General features: G+C 37.2%; 2 protein-coding genes across 2 annotated transcripts; both read left to right on the top strand.

Annotated features, from left to right (window-relative positions):
• The first annotated feature begins 236 nt into the window (after nt 1-236).
• On the top strand, nt 237-4,347 carry LOC142523917 (uncharacterized). Its single transcript, XM_075627650.1, has 5 exons — nt 237-1,824; nt 2,017-2,109; nt 2,241-2,322; nt 2,564-3,047; nt 3,712-4,347. The coding sequence occupies exons 1-5, from the start codon at nt 237-239 to the stop codon at nt 4,345-4,347; spliced, it is 2,883 nt and encodes a 960-aa protein (XP_075483765.1).
• A 21,601-nt stretch (nt 4,348-25,948) lies between these two features.
• LOC142523916 (uncharacterized) lies at nt 25,949-26,704 on the top strand. The gene has a single exon (XM_075627649.1). It carries the CDS (start codon nt 25,949-25,951, stop codon nt 26,702-26,704), a length of 756 nt encoding a protein of 251 aa, XP_075483764.1.
• The last annotated feature ends 416 nt before the right edge of the window (nt 26,705-27,120 follow it).

Here is a 27,120-nt window from a genome sequence, read left to right as displayed (position 1 = left end):
GGAAGAGCCAGTTGTGGAGGAAGCTCAGTACATCAACAATCGCAGCTTTGGAGGTTATCGAGGTAATCCTCCCCCTAATACTTATCATCCAGGTTTGAGGAATCACGAGAATTTCTCCTATGCAAACAACAAGAACGTGTTGAATCCCCCACCGGGGTTCAATACACAAAAAAAGGGAAGGAAAGCCATCTTTTGAAGATCTGGTTGGTACATTTGTGACTGAGTCTGGGAAGAGGATGGCAAGAACTGAGTCTCGCCTTGATAATATGGAGACACACATGGGTAATATGGGTGCCACGATGAAGTCCTTGGAAACACAGATTGGGCAACTAGTCAATGCCTTAAAAGATCAGAATCGAGGACAGTTTCCCAGCAATACCGAGGTGAATCCTAGGGTCAAAGCTGTCACACTGAGGAGTGGCAAGGAAATTGGGATCCCAGAGCCTACTGAAGAAAGTGTAGAGATTATAGTTGAGGAAGATGAGGAAAAGAGTGCAAGTGTTGGGGAACAGAAAGTGGAGGAACCTAAGAAAGTGATTGAGCAGCGACTCTTACCAAAGGTGAATCTTCCATACCCACAGAGGTTCAAGAAGAAAGGACTAGATGATCAGTTTGCGAAGTTCCTGGAAATTTTCAAGAAAATACATATCAACATCCCATTTGCCGATGCATTGGAGCAAATGCCCAATTATGCTAAGTTCATCAAGGATGTGATGTCCAAAAAGAGGAAACTTCAAGAGTTTGAGACCGTAAAGCTGACCGAAGAGTGCAGTGCAATACTTCAAAGGAAATTACCACAGAAACTCAAAGATCCAGGGAGTTTTACTATTCCTTGTGTTATTGGTGACTCTAGAGTAAATAGAGCTTTATGTGATTTGGGTGCTAGTATAAATTTAATGCCTTTTTCTATTTACAGGACATTGGAACTTGGCGAGGTGAAACCTAGCACTATTACTTTGCAGCTGGCGGACAGATCACTTACCTATCCACGAGGGATAATAGAGGATGTGCTGGTAAAGGTAGATAAATTCATATTTCCTGCTGATTTTGTCATCTTAGATATGGAAGAAGACCAAGAGACGCCACTTATCTTTGTACGGCCATTCCTAGCTACTGGAAAAGCCTTGATTGATGTGCACAAGGGCGAGCTCACATTGAGAGTAGGTGGAGATGAAGTCGTGTTCAACATCTACAACACCATCAAGGGACCAAATGAGGTAAGTACTTGTAATAGCATTGATATAATTGATTCATGTGTATCTCATGTTGGTGCAGGTAGGATGACAAAGGACTCTTTGGAGAGATGCTTGTTGGAATCAACTTCTACACTGGATGAAGATGACTGGGATGTGCGAGAGGAGTTACTTGCTCTCAATACGCTACCTAAAGAAAAGAATAATGCCCAACTTGAAGAGTTACTTGAGGATGCAAGTAAAGAGGTACCAAAAGCATCCCCTGTATTGAAGGATTTACCGAGTCACTTGTGCTATGCATTCCTAGACGAGGGTTCGTCACATCCGGTAATTATATCTTCTGCTCTTACTAGTGATGAGAAAGATAGGTTGTTGAGGGTGTTGAGAGAATTTAAATCTGCGTTGGGATGGACAATTGCTGACATAAAGGGGATTAGCCCTACTGTTTGTATGCATAAAATATTGATGCAGGAGTCCTATACCCTTTATGTTGATCATCAGAGGAGGCTTAATCCAGCCATGAAAGAAGTTGTGAGGGCTGAGGTATTAAAATTGTTAAATGCTGGTGTTATTTATGCTATATCTGACAGTTATTGGGTTTCACCAGTACAAGTAGTGCCTAAAAAGGGAGGTATAACTGTAGTTAGAAATGAGAATAACGAATTGATTTCAACTCGTCCAGTGACTGGTTGGCGAGTGTGTATAGACTACAGGAAATTGAATGATGCGACTAGGAAAGATCACTTCCCTCTTCCCTTTATTGACCAGATGCTTGATAGAGTAGGTGGTTATCATTATTATTGCTTTCTAGATGGTTATTCAGGTTACAATCTGATTGTCATTGCACTGGAGGATCAAGAGAAGACTACATTCACTTGCCCCTACGGTACATTTGCTTTCAGGAGAATGCCATTTGGTCTCTGCAATGCACCTGCTACTTTTCAGCGGTGTATGATGGCCATATTTTCTGACATGGTCGATGAAATAATGGAAGTTTTTATGGATGATATCTCTGTGTTTGGTTCATGTTTTGATCATTGTTTGCAGAATCTAACGCTTGTTTTGCAGAGATGTCAAGCAAAGAATCTAGTGCTGAATTGGGAGAAATGCCACTTCATGGTCTCAGAAGGTATTGTGCTTGGGCATAAAATTTCAGCTAGAGGGATAGAAGTGGACATAGCCAAAGTTGTGGCAATTGAAAAACTCACACCGCCGAAAAATGTGAAAGGAATCAGAAGCTTCTTGGGACATGCCGGGTTCTATCGTCGTTATATTAAAGATTTCTCTAAAATTACTAGACCTTTATGTAATTTATTAGAGAAAGATTCTACATTTATTTTTGACGATGATTGTTTGCAGACGTTTAACAGGATCAAGGTAGCACTGATCTCTGCACCCATCATGATAGTGCCTGATTGGAAGGAGCCCTTTGAGCTCATGTGCGATGCTAGCGACTATGCTGTTGGAGCAGCATTGGGACAAAGGCGAGACAAGATGTTTAAAGCCATCTACTATGCAAGTCGTACACTCGATGCAGCCCAACAGAATTACACCACTACTGAGAAAGAGATGCTAGCAGTGGTGTTTGCATTCGACAAATTCAGAACATATCTCATTGGCACCAAGGTAACTGTTTTCACTGACCATGCAGCTCTTCGCTACTTGTTTGCCAAAAAGGATGCCAAGCCCAGGTTGATACGATGGATATTCCTACTTCAAGAATTTGACTTTGAAGTCAAATACAAGAAAGGTTGTGAGAACCAGGTGGCTGATCACCTGTCACGACTAGAGCTGGAAGAAAGAACTGAAGGTAGAGCTATCAACGAGTCGTTCCCAGATGAACAACTTTTCAAGGTAAGTGTTACACATCCGTGGTTTGCAGATATAGCTAATTTCCTTGCTGCAGGAGAATTACCTTCAGATTTAACGTATCATCAGAATGAAGAAATTTCTTCATGATGCCAAGTTTTATCTGTGGGACGATCCTTTCTTGTTCAAGAGATGCGCTGATCAGATAATCAGACGATGTGTAGCAGAGGAAGAAGCGGGTACGATTCTAGAGCAGTGTCACTCCTCACCCTACGGTGGACACTTTGGAGCATCTAGAACAGTAGCTAAGGTACTACAGTCAGGTTTCTATTGGCCTAATTTATTTAAAGACAGTTATACTTTAGTCAAGTCATGTGATAAATGCCAAAGAGTTGGCAATATTTCTAGGTGACATGAATTACCACTAACAAATATTTTGGAGGTGGAACTTTTTGATGTCTGGTGTATTGATTTTATGGGTCCATTCCCATCCTCTTTTGGTCAATCTTATATTTTACTTGCTGTTGATTATGTGTCAAAATGGGTGGAAGCAATCGCCACCAGTACTAATGATGCTCGAGTTGTTGTTAAGTTTGTCCACAGAAACATCTTCACAAGATTCGGAACGCCTAGAGCCATTATCAGTGATGAAGATACGCATTTCTGCAACAAAATTTTTAACTCACTATTGGCCAAATATGACGTGAAGCACAGGGTGACACTGGCATACCACCCGCAAGCTAATGGGCAAGCAGAGGTATCCAACCGGGAGATCAAGCAAATATTAGAAAAGACAGTGAAGACAAACCGGAAGGATTGGGCGATCAAGCTAGATGACGCGTTATGGGCGTATAGGACTGCATACAAGACACCTATCGGGATGTCTCCTTATAGGTTGGTCTTTGGAAAAGCTTGTCATCTCCTTGTGGAACTGGAGCACAAAGCATATTGGGCTGTGAAAAAGCTCAATTTTGATATGGGAGCATCGGGAGAGCAACGACTGTTGCAGTTGAATGAGATGGAAGAGTTTAGGAATGATGCATACGAGAATGCCAAGATATACAAGGAAAAGACCAAGAAATGGCACGACAAGCAGATTCTTCGACGAGACTTCGAACCAGGGCAACAGGTGTTATTATTCAATTCTAGACTGAGGTTGTTCCCTGGTAAGTTAAAATCACGATGGTCTGGACCATTCACAGTGGAAACAGTGTACCCACACGGTGCAATTGAGTTAAAATGCAACAATGGTCAGACATTTAAAGTCAATGGTCAGAGGGTCAAGCATTACTTTGGAAATGAAGTGCGACACATGGACAACATCCCACTGCGAGAACCAAAGTAGACTGAAGAAAGTCAGGCTGATGACGTTAAACCAAGCGCTGTGTGGGAGGCAACCCACATTTATTTATTTTTGCATTCATTTTATTTATTTTATTTCGATTCTTTAGTTTATTAATTTTAATTTTCTCAAGTATTAATTTGCATTTTGCTATTTTTTGCAGGTATTAAAAAAAAAAAAAATTTCGAGAATCGCTTAGACAGTGTGCTCCGCGCACATGCGCAACATATTACCGCGCACATGCGCGATAGTGGTAGAGAGGTCAGCGCATATGCGCCACTCCGAGCGCGCACATGCGCAATGCGCCAATCCGGGCGCGCATATGCGCCAGCTCCCAGCATGTCGAGACAGTAGCAGTGGCGCATATGCGCCATTTTACATCGCGCATATGCGCGCGATTCAGTATAAAAAAAAAAGGGGTGAGATCGCGAATCACACTCAGCAACACACTCAAATCCCTAGCCACCACGCCGCCGCCCCTCTCCGAATCTCCCTCACCGTCGCCACCCTTCAGCCGACCGTCCGCCGCCGCCTTTCAACAGCAATTTTTCCACCACAATCCTAATTCCGATCATCCTCTCGTTCAAGTAAGGGGTTTCTCTTCAGATTTTGTTAAAATTTTCAGATTTCATAGAAAGTAGTTCAAGCAACTTGGGGGACTCTTGATATCGTGATTTGGTGTGTCGAATTGGTATAAATCTTTTGTGACTGGGTTGTACGTGCATTGCTTATTGGATTATTGGTGTGGTGCAATTATAGTGTTCAAATTTGGTGGTTCAATTAGCTTTGATTTTGTCTGTTAGTTGAGTTTAAAGGGTGGTGTAAGCATTGTTAATTGAGATGGCACCGAAGAAGAAATCAAAGAAGGGTGCTTCTTCTTCTGCGAGTTTTGATTCGCACCGATTTTGGAACGAGGAGGCCCAGCAGATATATGACAGTACTATGACACGACCCATAATACCGGAACTGGGGGTTCAATTTGTCCATTGCACGTGGTGTGATTTTAAATGAACTGGAACGAAGGCAATGGGTGGAATTCGCTCAACACCCGTCGGACGCCGTTATTTCCATTGTGCGAGAATTTTATGCCAACCTCCGGATTCGGCATGAGGAATCTAAAGTATTGGTCCGAGGGAAATTGGTGTCGTTCGATTCTCGAACGATCAACACGCTTTATCATATGCCCAGTTTCGATCAGGACGAGTACAGTGAGTTCCTCGAAGAAGGAGTTAATTACACAGAGGTCATCCGGACCATTTGTGAGGCCGGCGTCGTATGGAAAATGAGCTCGAGCTGGCCTACATCTTTAAAGAAAACCGACATGGGTTCTAACGCTAGTGCATGGACATCTTTTGTACTAGCCCGCATCCTCCCGTCCTCTCACTACTACGATGTCACCAAGGACAAAGCCGCATTGGTTTATGCCATCCTGATGGGCAAATCAATTGACGTGGGGAAAATCATTTATGGCTCGATTATGAGAGCCGGCGCAGGGTTAGCCACGGTTGCCCTTCCTTGTCCCCACACTGTTACCGAGCTATGCCGCCAGGCCGGCGTCTCATGGGCCCCTGATGAACCAGTTCTCAAGCCAAAGGCCCCCATTATTGCTTTCTTTGGAGCCGCATCCTATGTTCCCTATGAGTTGCCGGACGAAAAGGAGCCCCCACAAGCACAGATTTCACCACCACATGCAGCAGCCAGAGAGCGCAGGGGAGACAGATTGAGACGACTAGAGATTGAGATGCAGGATCAGAGGCAGTTACTAGTCGAGCAGCGCCAGGTGCTAGACTCACTTCAGTACCGCACGGACCACTTTATGGGATTCAAGATGGATTTCACCTCCGTGCTCGCTCGGCGGTTCCCGCCTTTAGGTCCAGAAGATCCTATGTTTCCCCAGCCACGTGCATGGCCACCGCAGTATCCAGGACCACCACCACAGTATCCAGGACCTCCTCCACAGGCCCCACCCCAGCACATGGATGAGGATGTCGATGATGATGACGGCGAGCACTGACGCTCGTCGTGTGAGGTATGCGTGTCCCATTTCTTTCTTGTTTATACATTGAGGACAATGCCTATTTTAAGTTTGGGGGGGTGATTTGATTATTTGATCTGAGTTGATTTGTTGCTTTGATGTTATTTTTTTATGTTTATTTAATTTTAAAAAAAAATATTTAATTCAGTCTTTATTTTTATTGTCGTAGTCGTTAATTTTTTTTTTAGAATTGTGGAATTAAGGTAATAACCAAACAATGATGAGAGTTGACCCGAAATTCATGTTGTTCCTTGATTACGAATCTGAATGCATGTCATCCTTACTTAACCGTTTACACATTAATTCACGATTGCTATGATTGTTGATATACCCGATGTCGAGAGAGTGTTCATGTGTTTTGTGAGTTGAAATGAATGAATGGACTCCAAAACCTGCATGTCGAGTACTTGTTGTTGAGTTACATGTTCACTAACAGAAAAATGATTCAGGCAGTCGTTGATTTATGTTGGGCCTGTTTTTCCTTGAATAATTTGCCAATTGTTAGCCCTTTGAGCCTAAATGAGAATGAGATGTGGAAATTCTTTCTGTTTGAATACCCGAAAGCATGATCATTCCGTGTCTGTTGATTGGTAAATTGAAAGTAGTCTAGAACTTGGTTTGGCACTTTTCGAGGCGAGATACGGGTATTGTGTGACTTAGGGATGATTTAGGCGATTTTTGGAACGTTTGAGCCTTTCAAGCCTACCCATAACATCATATTATGCCCTACTGTCCCATGTTTGAGCTTAATGAAAATCGGATGGAGTGTGCCAAGGCACACAAAAGCCCCCATTCGTATCAATTCTAAATTCCTACGTCAACTACCAACTTTTGAGCATATACACTAGTACCGACCGAAAACTGAGAGAAAACGAACCTGTGTATCACTATAAAAGTTCTTCTCCCTTCTGTGCATATAAGAATATCATCGAAAAGAAAAAGATGAAAAGAAAGAAAGAAATGTCTCTAAAAAAAAAAGAAGAAGAGACTGTTGAAAAAGTGGAGAAGGAAAAGTTAAATAACGAGTATGACATGTGATATGAAAAAGAGGACAAAATGGTGAATATGTTGTGGCAAGGCAAGTGGAAGTGAAACAAAAGGAAGGAGACGCGTGTTGAAAAATAAATTGACTTGTTTTCTCTCTCTTGACTCCCTACCTTCATTTGAAGCCATTAGCCATAGCCTAACGTTATAAGCTTAAAAGACCTATTAACCAAGTCACACGTACCCAATATACTAGTGGAGAAGAGATGTCAAAGTTAAGCCTATGGACACTTGAAAAATACCGTCGATAAACACAGAATTTGATTGTGTACATGTGCGCATCTCATGATATTGGATTTTATTTGGTTAATTGTTGCCTTCATAATACCACTTTGTTTAGCCAAATGTTACCCTATAAGTCCTGTTGATTTGTGAAGGTGAATGTGTGCTTCAATGGTTTTGCTAATTACGTGTGTGTCGAGGGGTCCAGAATTTTATGAAAAAGAAAAAGTTATGAACTTATTTTGGCATTTGGTTTGGGTAAACGAGAATAGCAAAACACACACGCACGTGAACTGTGAGTAATGTGGCATGTGTTTGATTCAAAATCATGGAAGCTGTAATCTCTGAGGCTAGTGGTTATCGTTTTATTCCACAATTCTTGTTCGTTTAGTTATTTATTTTTTTTTTAGGATTTGTTTAGTCGAGTCTAGTTAATGTTTTATTTATTTTATTTTGATTTTGCTCGGGACTAGCAAAAGTTTAAGTTTTGGGGGATTTGATTATTCTTATACTTCATATATATTGTTAGTCTTTTGGGCGGAATTACGCGCTTTTTGTTGTTTTTGGTGTGATTGCAGGTAGCTAGGTGCGGCCACGACATGGGCGTGAAAATGAACCAAAATGGCGCTTAGTAGAAGAGATGTGAGCCAAGCATGCGCAACTAGGACAGAAAGATCGGCGCACATGTGCATCCCAAAGCCGCGCACATGCGCGACTCATGGCGCGCATATGCGCGAGAGATAAGAGGCGATATCCAGAGAGTAGCGCGCATATGCGCCGCTCATGGCGCGCATATGCGCGCAAGAAGAACACCGGCACCAGAAGCACCTGCGCATATGCGTGCGGCACAAAGTTCAGAAATAAATAGGCTTCGGCGTGTTCTTTTTAGGGGATCCGAAATATTTTTAGCACAGCCGTCACACCACTCGAGAGAAAGGAGAAAAAGTGAGAGCGCACGGATCACGGGACGCGAAGAACGGAGATAGAAGACGGTGAATCCGGACACGGAGAAGCACTTTCATCTCTCGCCAACACGTTCTTAATTCGGTTTCTTACTTTTACGTTTTTAATGATTACAAACAGGTTTTGTGGTGATTTAAATTCGAGCATGAACTAATTTTATTTTCTAGAGATTGATGTAGTCGTGGTTGAACCTATGTGAACGACGATTTGAATTTTCATTGAATTATTTCATCGTGTTTATTTGTGATTTCTTGTTTTTAATGCTTTTGAATTACTGGCCATAATTCGATTGATTACATAATTGAAATCTAACACTCGACAGAGGGGATTGAAATTAGGACAGAAGAAATCACATCGTTAGATATTTATAACGTGCAAAAGACCTATAACTCTGACGAATCCATAAAAGAACCTTGTTTACTTTTATTACGTGTTACGTGATTTTGAATAGACATATTAAAATCAGTAATAGGTAGTACATTTCTATTTAACACTCGACAGAGGGAATAGAAAATATTGTGAGTTCTTGGTTAATAAACATGGTGCAATTTAATTAAATGTTAGTCAATGTTAATTTAGCATAGGGGAGACTCGACGAAATCATATCTCTAGATTTATTTCCTCAGTGAATTTTCTGCTGCGTGCTAGAATTACAGGAATTGTTATTTTATTTGAATTGATTTTAAACCAACTATTTGATTCGTTTAAATAAAGTTGAGCTATGTTAATTGTGGTAATTAATATACAATTTTAATTATTTACTCTTCGTGGGGTCGATATCTGTACTCTAACCAGTACTAAAACTTGACACCGTATACTTGCGGTAGTGAAAATACTCAACATATATCAGTGGAAATTTTGATCTAGAAATTTTCAATATATGAACGAGATTTGTACCATCAACACATCAACACTGTCTGATCGTCGATCGGGGTTATAATGAGTTCAAAATTATTTATTTAGTAAATTTAGAATCTATTAGATAAATATTAATGTTAGTAGTGACACTACTATAAATATTTCATTAAGAGTTATATGAAAGAAGAAAACTTTTGCATACAAAATTTTGTCCACCTTCCTCAAGGAAATTTTCGGCCACCCCTTTATTTCGAAAGGAGTTTTCAGCCACCACCCCTTCTACCGTGTGCCGTCCCGATGTCGTTACAACCCCGCCGGACTTGTAATGTAACGTCCGAAAGTCAGTCCATGTAGACCACACGCATGAAAATTATTAATTAAACGATTTTAGATGCATGAATGATATATTTTGAGTGACTAAATGATTAATTGTGTAATTTTGCTCGATTGCATAATTTAAAGATTTTCAGACGAATATCGGTGGTTGGCCGAGGACGGAGGACTGGAGACGATTAAGATGTTAAAGATTTAAAAGCTTAATTTTTATTTTTAGTCAAAAAAATATTTATTTTAAATAATTTAAGAATTTTCACATTTTTAAGCTCAAATTTAAATTAATTGGTGGGAGAAAAGAAATTAAGTATTTTATAAAGGATTTTTTAGGAAATAGATATTTTTAAGCCTAATTATTAATTAAAAACTAGGGTTAATTAAGCCTATTAATTAAGTAATTGGAAAGCCTTTTTGTTTTTTTATATATAATAAAAAGATTCATAGCCCTAAACACACACACACCTAAACACCTACAAACACACACAATTCACGTTAATTGAAGAAGGAAGTGGCTGAAACTTGAGTTCCTCGGCTTTTGATATTTTGAATTTTTTTCTACTTCGTTCTTCGATTTTCTTCATTGTTATTTCTTCCAAAAACAAACACCCAACTCCCTTGCATCATAAGGTGGGTTTTTTGGTGGGTTTTGTGATAAAAAAAGGGTAGAAATCGTCCTCCGTTCGTCACCGACATTCCACTACTTCGGTATTTGTATTTCGAGCGTTTTAAACACAAGAAATGTTTTCAAACCTTTCTTTATGAACCGTTCAATCCATAATATTGCATGTATTTGATTTTGTGTGAAGAGTTCATAAGGATGATGGTTTTAAGTTTTGCTCATATGCATCTCATGTTTTCAATAAGAAATCCTTGTCGTTTTTGAGAATTGTTGAAAGAGGGATGCAAACCAAGAGATCAAAGGGTAGACCTAAATGTTTAGATTATGTTTTGAAGGGTAAGAATCATAAAAAAGAGTCATAGCCCTAAACACACACATACACCTAAACACCTACAAACACATACACAATTCACGTTAATTGAAGGAGGAAGTGGCCGAAACTTGAGTTCCTCGGCTTTTGAGATTTTTAATTTTTTTTCTCTTTCATTCTTCGATTTTCTTCATTGTTCTTTCTTCCAACAACGAACACCCAACTCCCTTGCATCATAAGATGGGTTTTTGGTGGGTTTTGATGAGAAAAAAGGGTAGAAATCGTCATTCGTTCGTCACCGACGTTCCACCGCTTCGGTATTCGTATTTCGAGCGTTTTAAACACAAAGGAATGTTTTCAAACCTTTCTTTATGAACCGTTCAATCCATAATATTGCATGTATTTGATTTTGTGTGAAGAGTTCATAAGGACGATGGTTTTAAGTTTTGCTCATATGCATCTCATGTTTTCAATAAGAAATCCTTGTCGTTTTTGAGAATTGTTGAAAGAGGGATGCAAACCAAGAGATCAAAGGGTAGACCTAAATGTTTAGATTATGTTTTGAAGGGTAAGAATCATAAAAAAGAGTCATAGCCCTAAACACACACATACACCTAAACACCTACAAACACATACACAATTCACGTTAATTGAAGGAGGAAGTGGCCGAAACTTGAGTTCCTCGGCTTTTGAGATTTTTAATTTTTTTTTCTCTTTCATTCTTCGATTTTCTTCATTGTTCTTTCTTCCAACAACGAACACCCAACTCCCTTGCATCATAAGGTGGGTTTTTGGTGGGTTTTGATGAGAAAAAAGGGTAGAAATCGTCATTCGTTCGTCACCGACGTTTCCACCGCTTCGGTATTCGTATTTCAAGTGTTTTAAACACAAAGGCATGTTTTCAAACCTTTCATTATGAACTGTTCAATCCATAATATTGCATGTATTTGATTTTATGTGAAGAGTTCATAAGGATGATGGTTTTAAGTTTTATTCATATCATGTTTTCAATAAGAAATCCTTGTCGTTTTTGAGAATTGTTGAAAGAGGTATGCAAACCAAGAGATCCAAGGGTAGACCTAAATGTTTAGATTATGTTTTGAAGGGTAAGAATCATAAGAGAGGCTGGTTAGGGGTTGCAAAGCCTGTTGCGTGCGGGCCAAGAGGGAAATGATCGCGACTTGGGGCTTCTTTGGCTATGGGGGCTGCATGGGGTCCTATCCGTAGTCTTGAGGGAAGGTTTAGGGTCCTAGGAAGTCTAGGAGGGGTTAGGTCATAGCTGGACAAGCTGGTACAGCGCTGCGGGCATGACTTCAAAAGTTGCACTTGTTGTCTTGTTTTGGGGGTGTGCGGTCCTAGGGCTAAGGGGATGGTGTAAGGGCTGGACCAGGGGCTTGGGACGTGCCTTATGGTCCTGGTGAGGGGATGGAATGAGCCAAGAGTCAAACCAAAGGCTGTGACAGCCGCCAGTGCACGAGAGAGCTGTTGTTGCGCAAGGGACGGGCGCGGTGGGCTGCTGATGCGAGAGGTTTAGGGCTTAGGGAATCAGGTGTAAGTCCAAATGGGGCTGATAATGGTCTTAGTTAGGGTCTAAGAAAGAGGTCTAGGGCCTGGTTTGGGGTCGTTTCGAGCCGTGGTCCGTTCTGGATCGCAATATGCCCAAACGTGTCAAAATATAGACGAAATGGGCATATGTTAAATCGTTTCTTCAAGTTTCGGTTTTGGCTTGGGATTGGGAAGTTCCAACAACTTTTATTGGGTCTTAGGATTTTAATAAAGGTCTGGTCTTGGGTTGGTTCGAATCGGAAGGGTAGTTTGGTCATTGGTTTGCCCGAAAACGCGAAAACGAGGGTAAAAGAGTCGTTTGGTAAGCAAATCGAGTCCTTTTTGAAACATAGGTCCTAAGATTGAATTTCCAACAAGCTACTGGATATTTTGATATTTTTAAAATTATGGAATCGAGTCGTTACCCTTAAGTCAAAGTTCGGAGTCGTCCGGGTACATATAGAATTGAATCGTGTGCGGTCGGTTCGACAAAATCGAGGGCAGTTTACAACTTCCTAAAACAATTTCATATCATGTTAAATGTTATTTTTGGAAGTTTTAAAGTATATGCATGATATATACTATTTTCAAAAGTTTTAAAGTATCTGCATGTTTATGCTATTTTTAGCAATCTCGACATATACAAATGATATAAGCAATTTTTGGAAGTTTTAAAGAATATGGAAACTTATGAATGTTTTATGAAATGATAAAATAAAGGAAAATATTTTTTTAGGAATGTGAATTGATCGTGACGTAAAATTAGTAAGGATCCGTTGAAAACGAAAACGGTGAGCTTACAATGAAAGGGAAGTGAACCGTCAAAAACGGGACGATAATCTGAATTATCATGGATCCATTGAAGAAGTGAACGGTGAATTTATTTTATGATAGTCGGTGGGATTGTGGAAGAAGTGGACGTTGAAGCCGACGACCTAGTATTATAATGGGCCAGGTTGTTAGGCTCATGAGTCCGACGTGGTATGTGTCTATCTGCTGGTACCATCTCATATACCTTAGAAATCAGTCTTACCATTTCCCTACCGTTGGCTTTGTCCACAGAAGAGACAATATTACCCGTTAAGATCTGATGTAATTCTTTTACAGCCCACTTAGCCAACCGGATCAAGTGGTGCAACGTCAGCAGCTTGACGCATGAGAGCTTCCCAGGAGGTCATCCATCCCAGTACTACTCTCACTCGTACATGCTTAACACAACATTCCCCCACCCCAAAAAGTATAGAAATATGCCTTTTGGGATACTTGAACCACGACCTCGCTTTGATATCAATTGTTAGAATCAAGTGCTTATCATTAGGCCAAAAGTTATAGCTATTAGCCAATGCACAACTTTATTTCTTTATACTTGTGGCAGCGCAAAGTGCACCTAATTGGTTGCTAATGGGTCGGGCTGTTAGGTCCATGAGTCCGGGGAGGTGCATCTCTATCTTCTGGTGCTATATCATATCCCTTAGAGATCAGTATTACTATTTCCCTACCGTCGTTCCAGTCCTCAGCAGATATAGTATTATCTGTTAAGATCTGGTGTCATTCTTGTAACGTCCGAACTCCACTGACGTAAACCACATGCATAAGAATTTATAAGTCACTATTTTTATTTAGTTAAATGATTTTAAATGCTTAAATGCGATGTTTTATTTTGATTAAATGTCTATAGGCGTTTTGGTGCATGATTTCAGTTTTAGGATTCGTCAGGAGATTATTTGATGTTTGGTCGAGGAAAAAAGACCGGGGACGAGTGAGAAAAAATATTTTCTGATATATATAAAAATATTTTTATGCTCGAAAATATGTTTTAATTGATGTCATTTAATTAAATTGATAGGAGTTGAATTATTTTTCGAATCTAGCCTTATCTTATTTTAGAAATCATTTTATGTCAAAACGAAGGACTTTTTGAATACTCGTAATTTATTTTGGAGAAACCATTTAATGCAAAAATTTTATGCAGAATTAATTAGGCCTAGCTGGACCAAATTAATTAATATTAGTGGATTTTTAACCCACCAAATAAATAGCCAAAAAGGCTTAGTCTCCAACTCCAACCCATTTTCGAAAATATTAGGCAAAGGCTAGGGTTTGAAGCAGCTGCTGTAGCCGTCCCTTATAGCAGTCCTAGGAGGAGAATTTCGAAGGATTTTGGAGAAGAAAGCATAGGAAAGTCGTCTCCCAATCGTCTCTATCGTTCCCTCGCACTAAATATCGAGTTTCGAGTACTTAAATCGCAAAGGCAAGCCCTATACCCTCGTTTTCTCATCTTTCACACCATATTTTGTATTTTGAGTCTATTTTGCATGAGGAATGATAGATATAATGATTTGGATCAGTTTTACACGTTTTGCTTTTGGTATATCGATTTTATTTTCATGGTGTATCACGTTTTTGACATGTCTTGCAAGGTGCTGCCAGGATCGAGGGTTCGAGGACTCAAATCACATCGGGTTGATGATGTGAAGTACTAGGTTCATATCTGGAATGGTTTGGTATGAGTCCAATCAAATTTCTTGTTTGTGGCTCGGTTTTGAGGTTGTTTGTGGCTCGATTTTTTGGGTGGTTCGCATCCGAGTACATGGGGCTGAGGACCATGGCTAGGGCAGTTCAGGAAGAGTCAGTTGTGACTTAGGAGAGGTTGGTCGGGCTAGTGGGTGTAGGATGGAGTTGGCTTCAAGGTTGTAATTTGGGTTTTCTTCACGGGAGTGGTGCCGCGGCGCTGCCTATTTAGCGCCGCAGCGCTTGGGCATCACTTGAGCTTACGGTGCTTGTAACGCCGCAGTGCTGATGCATGGTGCCTAGGCGCTTACCAAGTGCTGCAGCACTACACAGCTAGTGCCTAGGAGCTAGTCCAGTACACGAGGTTTAATGATTTTATTGGGCTTGTCTCGTTTTGGGTGTTCCCACAGGTTACATCGATGGGTCTGTGGTTATATATGGTTTAAATATGGGTCATACGGGGATTGGTTAGTAGTCTTTCAACTGTGGTTAAAGTTTGGTTAAGTTCGGGTTAAAACCGGGACTCCGATCCAAGTTTTAAAACGAATTACAGAATTAATGCATGAGCTCGAGTTTACATCTAAGAAATGATTATAAGTATGTTTTAAGATGTTTTGATGAGTTTGGATTGACTCGGGTCATAGTTTTAAGGTCCACGAGTAAAATGGTCAAATTTAAGGTTTCAGGAGCAAAATGGTCATTTTGCACTTGAGTCGAGTTAGCTGTCCTGGCAGCGTCATGATAACTGAATGTTTGCATTTAACGTTTATTTTAAATGAATATGGAATTTTTATGAAAATGGTGAAAATACGTTGCATGGTTGGTTTTAAGAAAATGTATGTATATGCATGAATTTTTCGAGTAGTGAACACGATGACATGTTTTTGAAGGAGGTGAGTTGGTTGTGACTAACATGAACACGAAAATGAACACGAACATGAAACATGTAAGTTCAAGGCTCAGTTGACGGGTGAGAGTGTCGCTGATGTCTCCGCCGCCGGGTTCCACGGTTATACGTAGATGGATACATCGAACATCAGCTGATATGAAGTCACAACTAATGATCTGAATTCAATAAAGAAAAAATGAATATGTATATGATGATACAATATGACGATACAATATGACATGATTTGAGATGAATATGTTTATGTTTATGCTTTGAAGATCACGAAACTTATTTTGGTTACAGTACTTTTTATTGTTGAATGATATGTATATGTACTTGTTATAAAGGTTCAGGTGTGTTGAGTCTTTAGAATAACTAGATATGATTGATGCAGGTGATCATGTGGATGAGGAGACTGGGGGTGCTGAAGAGTGAGTAGGCTGAGCTGGGGGTGCACGTGAAAACCCGAGGACCTTGCAGTTCTTCCGCACATTATGATTTATGAGACATGGGTTTAAATAATATTTTTAAATGTTTATGAATTCACTACAAGAAATTCCACATTCAACCACACTCAAAAGACAACGGTTTTATCAGAAACCATTGTCTTTTTCCTTTTAACAACGATTTTAACGAAAACCGTTGTTTTTGTGAATTTTTTCCTTGTCAAAGACAACAGTTTTTAAAAAACCGTTGTCTTTTATGGGCCAAAGACAACAGTTTTGTGCTGGTTTTTTATTTAGCTAAGAACGGTTTTTGTTAAAACCGTTGTCTTTTATGGGTTACGACAACGGTTTTTAAACAGTTGTCTATGAGCGGGGTTTTTCAGTAGCTACGACAACGTTTATTAATACCGTTGTCTATGAGCGCATTTTTATGTAGCTAAGACAGCGGTTTTAAAAACCGTTTTCTATTAATAAAACCGTTTTATGTCTATGTTCTTTCAACAATGCACCTACGAGAACGGTTTTAATAAAACCGTCGTTAAATTTAGCGACGGTTTAAGCAAAACCGTAGCTAAATTTAACGACGATTTTATTAAAACCGTCGCACTTTTTAAATTAGAGACGAGTTTTGGTAAAACCATCGTCAATAGCGACGGTTTGAAAATAACCATCGCCAATAGCAACGGTTTAATAAATAACCGTCGCTAATAGCAACGGTTATTTTCAAACCTTTTAAAATAACCATCGCCAATAACGACGGTTTAATAAATAACCGTCGCTAATAGAAACGGTTATTTTCAAACCATCGTTAAACAAAATCCGTAGCTAATAGCGACGGTTTTACCAAACTCCGTCGCAATTCGTCTATAAATATCCGTATTTTCGATCCATTTTCCTCTAACACCTCTTCACAACACTTAAAATTTTTCTCTCTTATACGATTTTAGTAGTTTTTTCGCTTCAATTTTTTGTAAAATTTTAAGTATTATTTAATATAATGAATATTGTTAGCATTGTCATATTGTAATTTTTTATTTAGATTTATTAAGTTATAAAAGCAATTTTTTTTATTCTCCTGAAAATATTAGCGACAAATTAAGTTTGTATACCGTCTCTAAATTAGCGACGGTTTTCAAAAATCCGTCGCAAATAAAACCTACGACAACGGTGAATAACCGTTGTCTTCGAGCGCACTCTTTAACCACATGGTCTTTAACAACGGTTTTACAAGACCTACGACAACAGATTTTCACCGTCGTCTTGACGTCTACGATAACGGTTTTTCACCGTTGTCTTTGAGCACACCCTTTAACCACATGACCTTTAACAACGGTTTTACAAGACCTAATGACAACGGTTTTCACCGTTGTCTTTAGCCTTTTTTTGTAGTAATTTTTTTATACGTTGTTGATTTGACAGATTTTTGATAACATGTTTGAGTTTTTCTTTAAAAACAGTAGAATATGAGATTGATTACATTTTTAAGATTTGATTAACTGTAGCAATTTTTATTCAGTAGTTGAATGACTTTATAAAATGCATGGTTGACTTATATATATGTATAAGAGTATGTGTGCATTTTCGGCCATAATTTCAAAAAAAAAAAAAAAATCAGTAGTGTTAGAGTAATAGACATTTCAATTCTTTTACGTTCCACTTAGTCAACCAGATCAAGCGGCGCAACATCGACAGGTTGACGGATGAGAACTTCCATGTAATCATTTATCCAGTACTACTCTCATGTACACTTAACCCAACATAAACATTCAGACATATACAACCAGCCAATATAATTAAAGCTACAAATTGAATCACATCTACAAATAAATGGACATGCGGACATTGCCTACATGCCCATACATTGCGTGTGGACCACAAATATAATCACATCTACAAATATATAGCATGTGGTCTGCTGGTCCGTGTGGACCACAATGTAATTATAGCGGACACTGCATTGGTCCATACATTGCGTTTGCCAGCCTACTTAGGTTAGCAGGGGACACTGCAATTTTTTGGTTGTGTTTTCTACCTACGATGACGTTTTACATTAAAAATGTAAATTATATCAATTTGTGATAAATTTGAAATTTATTTTTTTTAAATTACATTTTTTTAAAACCCGATAACCATATTTATTATGATTTTGAACATCCAACCAAACATCTCTTTTAATGTTTTTAATCTTAACATAATTTTTTTAGTTTTTTTTAAAACACATAAAACATAATTCGTGCTATATTTCAGATTACACAAATAAAATAGAGTATGATTTTATCTCCTTTTATTAAAATTTATCACTGTTTATCAAAAAAATTTAATTTGTACTTTTAATTGATTTCCTATTAAAATTTTAGATAAAATTGAAAAACCAATGAGAACAACATACTCAAATCAATACAATGAACCAAACCATAGGTTATTAGTAAATAATATGAATAATTGATTGAATTCGAAAAACTTATTAGATTAATTTTTTGGAGAAATAAATTTTGACTTTTGTAAAAGTTAGATTTATGATATTTTTTTGGTTGCCAAACATCTTGAATCACAACCGTTTTTTTTGTACTATAGATATACATTTATGATATTATTTTTTTGATTGGTAAACATATTGAATCACAACCCTTTTTTTGTACAATAGGTATACACATATATATATAATTCGGCTCATATAGGTGAGCACAACAAGTGTACAACATATCAAATATTGTATATCTAATATGTGAGTATCGATGAGGTGATACTCACCTATTGGATGTGATAAAAAAAACTAGAAATCCAATAAGTAAGTGTCACCTCATTGTTGCTCTCACAAACCCACAAGATGAGTGTGCACCATATCAAAACTGTATATACATATATACTTTGCTATGATGCTCAGTAATTGTGTCTACTTTTGTGCTTACCAATGCGATGAATTAAACTCACTACCAATGAGGTGTCACTCACTTATTGGCTCTAGTGAATCATATAAAAATTATATATCTAATAAGTGAGCATCACATCATTGGTGTGCATAAAAGTGAGCACGATTTGTGGTAGAATAGCAAAACTATATATATACATTTATATATGGGTCTTGGGTAGACAAGGGATCATTGCCATCACCACCCTTTTTATTCCATTTCGTTTGTACACACATGTTTGTATGAACTTTGTTGATGTATTGTTATAAACATTTTTTTTTTTTGAAACAAAACTAAACTAAATTAATTAATTTAAATGTCTCGTCACATTTTTTGTTGAAACCAATTACTACAAATGATTCCTTTACGTTTAGCTTGTTTCCATCTCCAATTAACGAATAAGGATATTATACATAATTATGTGCGTAAGCTATTTGGTAGCAAGTTACTATCACGTTGGAATCAATACTATTAATCATTATTCAATTTTATATAGATATTGTTGATTGAATACTTTTGTTGGCTTGTTTTGATTGTCGAACTAATTATTTTAATTAGGATTTTTATTGCAAAATAGTATATGATTTATATTGTGTTATGTTGGAAACTCAAAATGATCCAAGCTAAACTGATCCGAACTGAAACTGATCTAAACTGATCCGAGCTAAACTGAAACTAAATTTTGCCAAACTGAATTTCTGACGAGATTCAGTTTTCTGATGATATCTCTCAGCTGAATGATTCAAATGACAATCCGCCAACTTGACTGATCAGAAAACTCAATTTGGGACATGTCGTATTTCACATCAGTTCGACAGTGACTAGTTAGAACTTGTCCACATCATCAATTCATGTTACTTGCCATGTCATCAGTTCGCGGGCCAAATTATGTCAGCTCAGAAACAGTCCAGAAATCTCTTCAACGGTCATATTTCTTTTATTTAATGTATATATCATTGTTGAAGCCTATAAATACAACTCTTGAAGATCAAACAAAGGTTTTTGAAGGGATTCAAAGCATGGGCAGTTGACATGAATAAATCTGCTAGTTGAGAGCACACGCCCTTGTTTGAGAATACATTTGAGAAATATACTATAGGATAAATTACTCACACACAATCAGTCACACATATACAAGAAAGTTGAACTTCAAAGACTAGTTGAGTGAGTCTTCACATAAAGACGTAAAACAATGTGTTTGTAATCTTTGTATATGAGACGTTAAACAATACGCTGATTGCGAGGTGCTGCCAGCAATTTTGAGTGCTAGGAGTTCTAATTGGGTACTGCCATTCTAGATTGGATTTGTACAAAGATTTGTATGGATTAAAGTTTTCTAGTGAATCCTTCCTAAGGGAAAGAAGGGGTGACGAGAGATGTTAATCTCCGAACTTCCATAAACAAATTCGTTTCTATTTATTTATTACATTTAATTCTAATTTCTAATGCTTTAAAGATGCATTGTTGAAACATTTTATGTGTTCTTCAAATATCAAAATATTGCATATCAAGTGTTTGATAAAATGCTTCAACAAAAATGTTTTTTTACTCATTAAACTTGCATATCTTTTAAATACTTTACAAAAAGTTTAATCGATTTCTACGAAGAATTATTTTGAGTGTATTTCATTTGGTTTGAAACTAAACTCGATTTAATTCATCGATATTCAATATTTTAAGAATCGAGCTATTGTAGCTCAACGATTATTCCCAAATATATCTTATCATGTTAGGATAAAAAAATATATTTAGAGAGAGGTGAATAAAACTATTTAACAATTATAACATATTTTTCAAATCAAATGGGATTAACAACTTGAAACAATTTTCTAATCAAATTAAGTGACTCAATCAACAAAGAAGTATAAAAGTACGAAAGAAATCTTAATATACAAAGTGAATAAAGTATGCACGGAAAAAATCAAATCAGATAACTGAGTAACTGAAAGTAAATAAGTCGAGAGTTGGTTTATAGAAGTTTGAAAACAAAATTTCTACATCTCCCCTTCTTTTGTTTTCTGAAAGATTCAACAAAAAGATTTGATTAGTACAACCTTTATATAAACCCAGTTCAGCTTGATTAAAGAACCTTCTTAGCTGAAACTCCTAGATACACAACAATCTCAATATGTTCATAAATAGGTTTTTTGACAGTTACAAGCTTCTCATTGCAATATAGCTTAGGTAAACAACTGACACGTGAAAAAATAAACAAGTACAAAATTGATCCTTATTGATCTGATAGACTTTAAGCATGTGCAGATCAACTCGAAGATATAACTTCGAGAGGTGCTGAAAATAATTCAGAAGTGTTTGTAATAGTAGAGATTAAAAGTAGGGATGTAATCGAGTCGAGCCGAGCCGAACTCTTGAATGTTTGAGCTTGGCTCGTTTATAATCGAGTCGAGCTCGAGCTTTATTTAACGAATATATGCATGGCTCACGAGCTCATTCAAGCCTTTATCGAGCCTAAACAAGCTTAATAAATATGAATTATACATTTAAATTTTCATTAAATTAATTAAAAATAAATCATATATTTAAAGAAAAATATATTATTCTTATTAAAATTTGTAAATTTATTATTATAAATAAATTTAATAGATTTTTCTATATATTTCATAAAAATATGCAAAATCAATAAATCAAATATCAAAACTATTATTTTTTCATCTAAAAGATTACTCCTGAACTTACCAACGAACATGTTCACGAGCTAAAGAGCCGAATACTGTAAAGCTTGAATTTGGTTTGTTTATCTTAACGAGCCTCATTAAACGAGCTCAAACGAGCTTTTATCGAATCGAGTTTCGAATAGCTCATAAACGGTTTGGTTTATTTACATCCCTAATTAAAAGTTTCAATTGTCTTCAATATTTTTAATGCATTCTCATTTTATAGATTATGGTTCCAACGTAAAAAAAAAAAATTGAACAGTACTCACAAATATACTGGATACTCGAAATTTTTTCAGAGAATGTCACATGTCATTGATGTCTTTTTGGATATAGTACTGGGAAAATAAATTCATTTTGACACAAGCTAGATATGGTACCAGCTGATCTTTTATTCTGTTTCAGAGAGAGAATATGACATGTCCTTACCTATCAAATTCAAATTGAAATCTGAGAGAACTGTCTGTTGTATGCAGATAATGTTTTAAGATCAGTCTAATGAACATCTCAATTGGTCTTTTCTGACTTAATTGATTCAGCTCAATTTATCCTTGACGTGCTGGATTGGTACCATTATGTTCTTTAACCTCATCAGTCCAATACTGATTTAGTTCAGTTCACTTTATTTGTAACAAACCGTATTTTATTATACTACTTAAAATATGCGTAAATGAAAAAATCTCTTACTTAATAAATTATTACTAAATAAATCAACTAATATTTTCGAAAGTTTAAAATAATAAAAACTCCGTCTTAATATTTTAATTACATAAAATTAATTAAATTCAATGCAATAAAAATACTAATCTGGAATCATCCAAGAAACATATAAGAGCTAAAAAAAATTTGTTTGCCAACAATCTAAAAATAATCCGAGTATTTTAATATTTTATCATGCATAAAATCATTTCATAAACTAAGCGGCCCTCGAGTTTATACTGCACACAGTCTGAGCAAGCTCATTGGTCAGCACCTCCTGCCTGCTCAAAAACATCATCATCTGCATCGATCAAGTCTAGTGAGCCTAAAGACTCAACATGCAAAAACCATGAATCGCGAATAGTATTTAGTAAAATCACATGCATTTGAAAGTAACGTGTACGAAAAAATAACGGGACATACATAAACGTAGACATGCCATAACTGCATAAACATTTTCATAAAAGTACTTCTATCATAACATACATAATCACACTTAATTTTGTGTAGAAATATGTTCAAAGCAAGTGGCTCGTAACATAAATAGCATGATCAGACTAAACCACAGTACTGGGCTGGCATGGATCACCACAATCTTTCGACCGAATGTCCACTCCCACATACATAAATCTCTGGTCATACTTTACCAGGTGGAGAGGTCCTCGATCATGCTTTACCGCTTTCCAATCTCATAATCACAAATTCCCAGTCATGCTTTACCGGGTGGCCACAACACAAATCACATACCTCCAAAATAAAAATATTTTTGCACGTCGATCATACTTACAAACGTCGTGAGCTTCGTTGAAATGCTCTGGACATGCTGCCAAAATCTCAATATTTAACTAACAAAACATAACCCCAAAGATGCACTTGTACGCGTACGATTCCCGATTTAAATAAAGTAGCTTATGACCTACCGAACGGCCCGGGACTCGAACCATACTTAGCCAACACCCTAACCTACTGTACAAGAGCTTAAAACATCGCCGGACCATGACCAAGACCCAAGAAAACGTGAACAATAGTCTATCCAAGAAAACATTCCATGGAGACGCAATATGGCGCCTATACGCTTCTCACGATTTCATGCATAAACTAACGTGAACCGGACCCAAACCAGACCCTATACTCGACCCTTAGACATCTCATGAGACCCTGGTCCAGCCCTTTCCAGCCCAGACCTGCAGCCCAAGCCTCCAACAAGCCAAAACCGTGACAGCTCCCTCACATGCGCCCAAACTGTGCACAGCTGCACGTTTCGGGTTCCAGCTGCCTATCCAGCCAACCAGCCCATGAACCATCCCATCTAAGCTCGTCCTAGGACCCTAAGGCACATCCCAAACAATAGCCACGAGGCCCTAAATAGCCCGTGCATTGAACCGCACCAGCAACCACCTACAGCCCCTTACATACGCTCCATCCTGCGCAGCTGTGTTTTTTTATAGTTCTAGCGCTTTCTCTATCCAATCAAGCTGTGAACCACCTTAACTAGGCTCATCCTAGGACCCTTAGAGACTTCATAAGCCATAGCCAAGAGCCCCAACCCAGCCCGTGACTGAAACCATAAGGCCGAACACCTACAACCCTGCACGCATGCAAAAAAAAAGAATCGCACGGGCCCTATTCACTTCCAGCGGTTGTGCTGTCCTTCCAGACCCTTTATAACCCTTACCAGATGACTTAAACATGTCTAAACACACTCCACATCATACCCATACAGCAACAGCACGTCCAAAAGCCCAGCTAAAGCACACGCCATCAAGATTTGGAAGAATACTTAAGTTTCATGCTTCAAGTTTTCAGAAACGATTTTCGAATTATTTTGAACCCATGTTTGCATATATCCAATGAATTTTCATGCATAATTTGTGTCAAAATACATAATATAAAAGATCGATGCGTAAAGAAAGGATTAAGACATGTCTTTGCGTTTTTAAACGCTCGAGCCATCGAATTTCGTTGCGGGGAAGTCGGTGGGCGATCAGACCGACGTTTCGTTTGTTTTTTTTGTGTAAAAATGGCGTGAACCAACTGTGCTACGTGTGAGTGAGTGATTGTGATGATAAGACCAAGAAAACAATCAAAACCGAGACCTTTATGCACAAGGAATTTCACGGCTGATATGTGTGTGTGTTCTTGGTCAGGAGGCTGTGTGCGTGAGTTTCCTCTTTTTTTTTTTTTTTAAATAGGTTAAATAAAAAAAGGCTTTAGTTTAGGGTTTAGATCATTAGTAAACAATTAGATAAACACTAGATAATTAAATTAAATCTCACCCCTTAATTAAAAAGATTGATACCCAAAATTTGAAAATTACTAAATCCTTGAAATTATTATAGAAAAGATATTATAGATGATTATTGATATTGTTACCTATTCAAGTTCTGTAAATCTACTCTATAAATAGAGGTCTCCAATGATGAATAAAGCACAAAAAAAAATTCATTCTCTCTTCTCTATATTCTATACTATTCACAACACGTTATCAGCACGAGTGCTCTTCAAGATAAAATTTATAAATAATTTATTCTTATTCTTGTATGAATGCTCTTGAAGAAGCACAATATTTAGATTTAATATTGATGCTCCCGAAGCAGCACAAATTATAGATTTATATTGATGCTCCTGAAGAAGCACAACTTTTAATTTTATGTTGATGCTCCTGAAGTAGCACAACACAACTTTATGTTGAAGATATTGATAGATCTATGAATAAAATATAGATGAATAAGATTTATCAATATTACCGAAGAATCTTGATCTAAAATCATAAAGATCTATCAATATCTATGAATAATATTGATATAAAATATAATGTTATCATATTCCTGAAGAATTTAGATAACTATCATATGTTTCGATAATATTCTTGAAGAATATTGATTATAAATGTATTGTTGTTTTGATTTAAGTTTTTTCATATCTTGGATTGCTTATTTAAGATTTATATTATTTGGATTTTGATGATTTAAATAGTCGCTAAAATATTGTGTGAATACTAGTATTTACTAGTTTTATGATAATTTTTGAGTCAATCACAACACTATTTTTTATATCAATTGGACCAAAAAAAAAATAATAATAATTCTTCACAACCGCAGCAGTGGTGTGAGAAATTCTAGGTGTGAGAGTAATTTTTTTTAAGACATAAATTTTATTATAATTTCTTTAAGTCCAAAGTGTTGGATTTTTTCCTTTTCAAGAAATATATGGCTTGTTTACGAAGTTGGGCAGGATTCTGTGATATTTGTTTTACGTATTAGAATAATTGTGCATAAAAGAGTTTTATTTTTTTTCTTTAGTTTATAATGCTACAATTTGTAATTAGTGCAATTTGTAATAGATACATAAATTATTAATTGAGCACATCTCAATGTACACCTGCATCGATGTTAGTTTAACAAATAGAATAACAAAATTTCAAAATTACATAGTAAAAGTAGTAACATGCATAATTTGTTATAATATTTATTTTCAATAATAGTAATGCAATTTTACTCTATTTATGTCATGATTCTAATTATATAATTTTTTTTTTAAGTTGCAATGGCGAACATCACCAAACTTGAATTTGAAGCACTTGACTTGACTGGAAAAAATTATTTATCATGGATTTTGGATGCCGAGGTCCACCTTATCTCTATGAATTTAGGAGATACAATAAAAGAAGTAAATGAAATGTCCCAGCAGGACCGTGCAAAGGCACTTATTTTTCTCCGTCATCACCTCAATGATGGGTTGAAAGTCGAATATCTCATTGTGAAAGAGCCACGAGAGCTTTGGAAAAATCTAAAAGAAAGATTTGACCATCAACGAACTGTAATTCTCCCAAGAGCCCGATATGAATGGATGCACCTACGGTTACAAGATTTTAAGTCCGTAAGTGACTATAACTCTGCATTATTCAAGACTAGTTCCACACTGATACTTTGTGGAGAGAAAGTCACTGATCAAGACATGTTAGAAAAAACATTCTCCACTTTTCATGCATCAAACGTGCTCCTTCAGCAGCAATATCGTGAACGTGGATTTCAAAGGTACTCTGAACTCATCTCATGCTTACTAGTTGCTGAAAAAAACAATGAGCTGCTCATGAAAAATCACCAAATGCGCCCAACTGGATCCACACCATTTCCTGAAGCAAATGGAACTACATTTCCTGAAGAATATGAAATTGCATTTCCTGAAGCGAATGCTAATTCCACTCAAAATCATAACAATGGACGTGGACATGGACGTGGGCGTGGGCGTGGGCGTGGGCGTGGGCATGGCCAAAGAAGATACTATCAGCAACAAAATTGAAAGAAACATAAAACAAGCCACCAGCAGTGGAATTCCAATAATGAAGAAGCAAAGGAGAAGAGTTCCAAAGTATATGAAAAAAATGTTATAGATGTGGAATGGAAGGGCATTGGTCTCGTACTTGTCGTACGACAAAACATCTTGTGGATCTATACCAAAAATCAATCAAGGAAAATGGAAAAATGGAGATAAATTTTGTGGACAATGATGATCCAATTGATATAACTCACTTGGACGTCTCTGATTTCTTTGCTAATCCAGATGAAAATATAGATAATTTGATTGGTGGTGGTGTGTTAGAAAATAATAAGTAATTACTTTCATTGCTCTTGTTTCTACTTTGAATTTCTATTGTTTATTAGGTTATCGTGGTCTCGTTTTTATTTTGATGTTCAGTTCATGTTTATGATTTGTCA

This window comes from Primulina tabacum, chromosome 14, assembly GCF_025594145.1.
Source record: "Primulina tabacum isolate GXHZ01 chromosome 14, ASM2559414v2, whole genome shotgun sequence".
NCBI classification, from domain to species: Eukaryota; Viridiplantae; Streptophyta; class Magnoliopsida; order Lamiales; family Gesneriaceae; genus Primulina; species Primulina tabacum.
The sequence above is the reverse complement of the archived record's forward strand: the minus strand, read 5'-3'. Positions and strand labels throughout refer to the sequence as shown.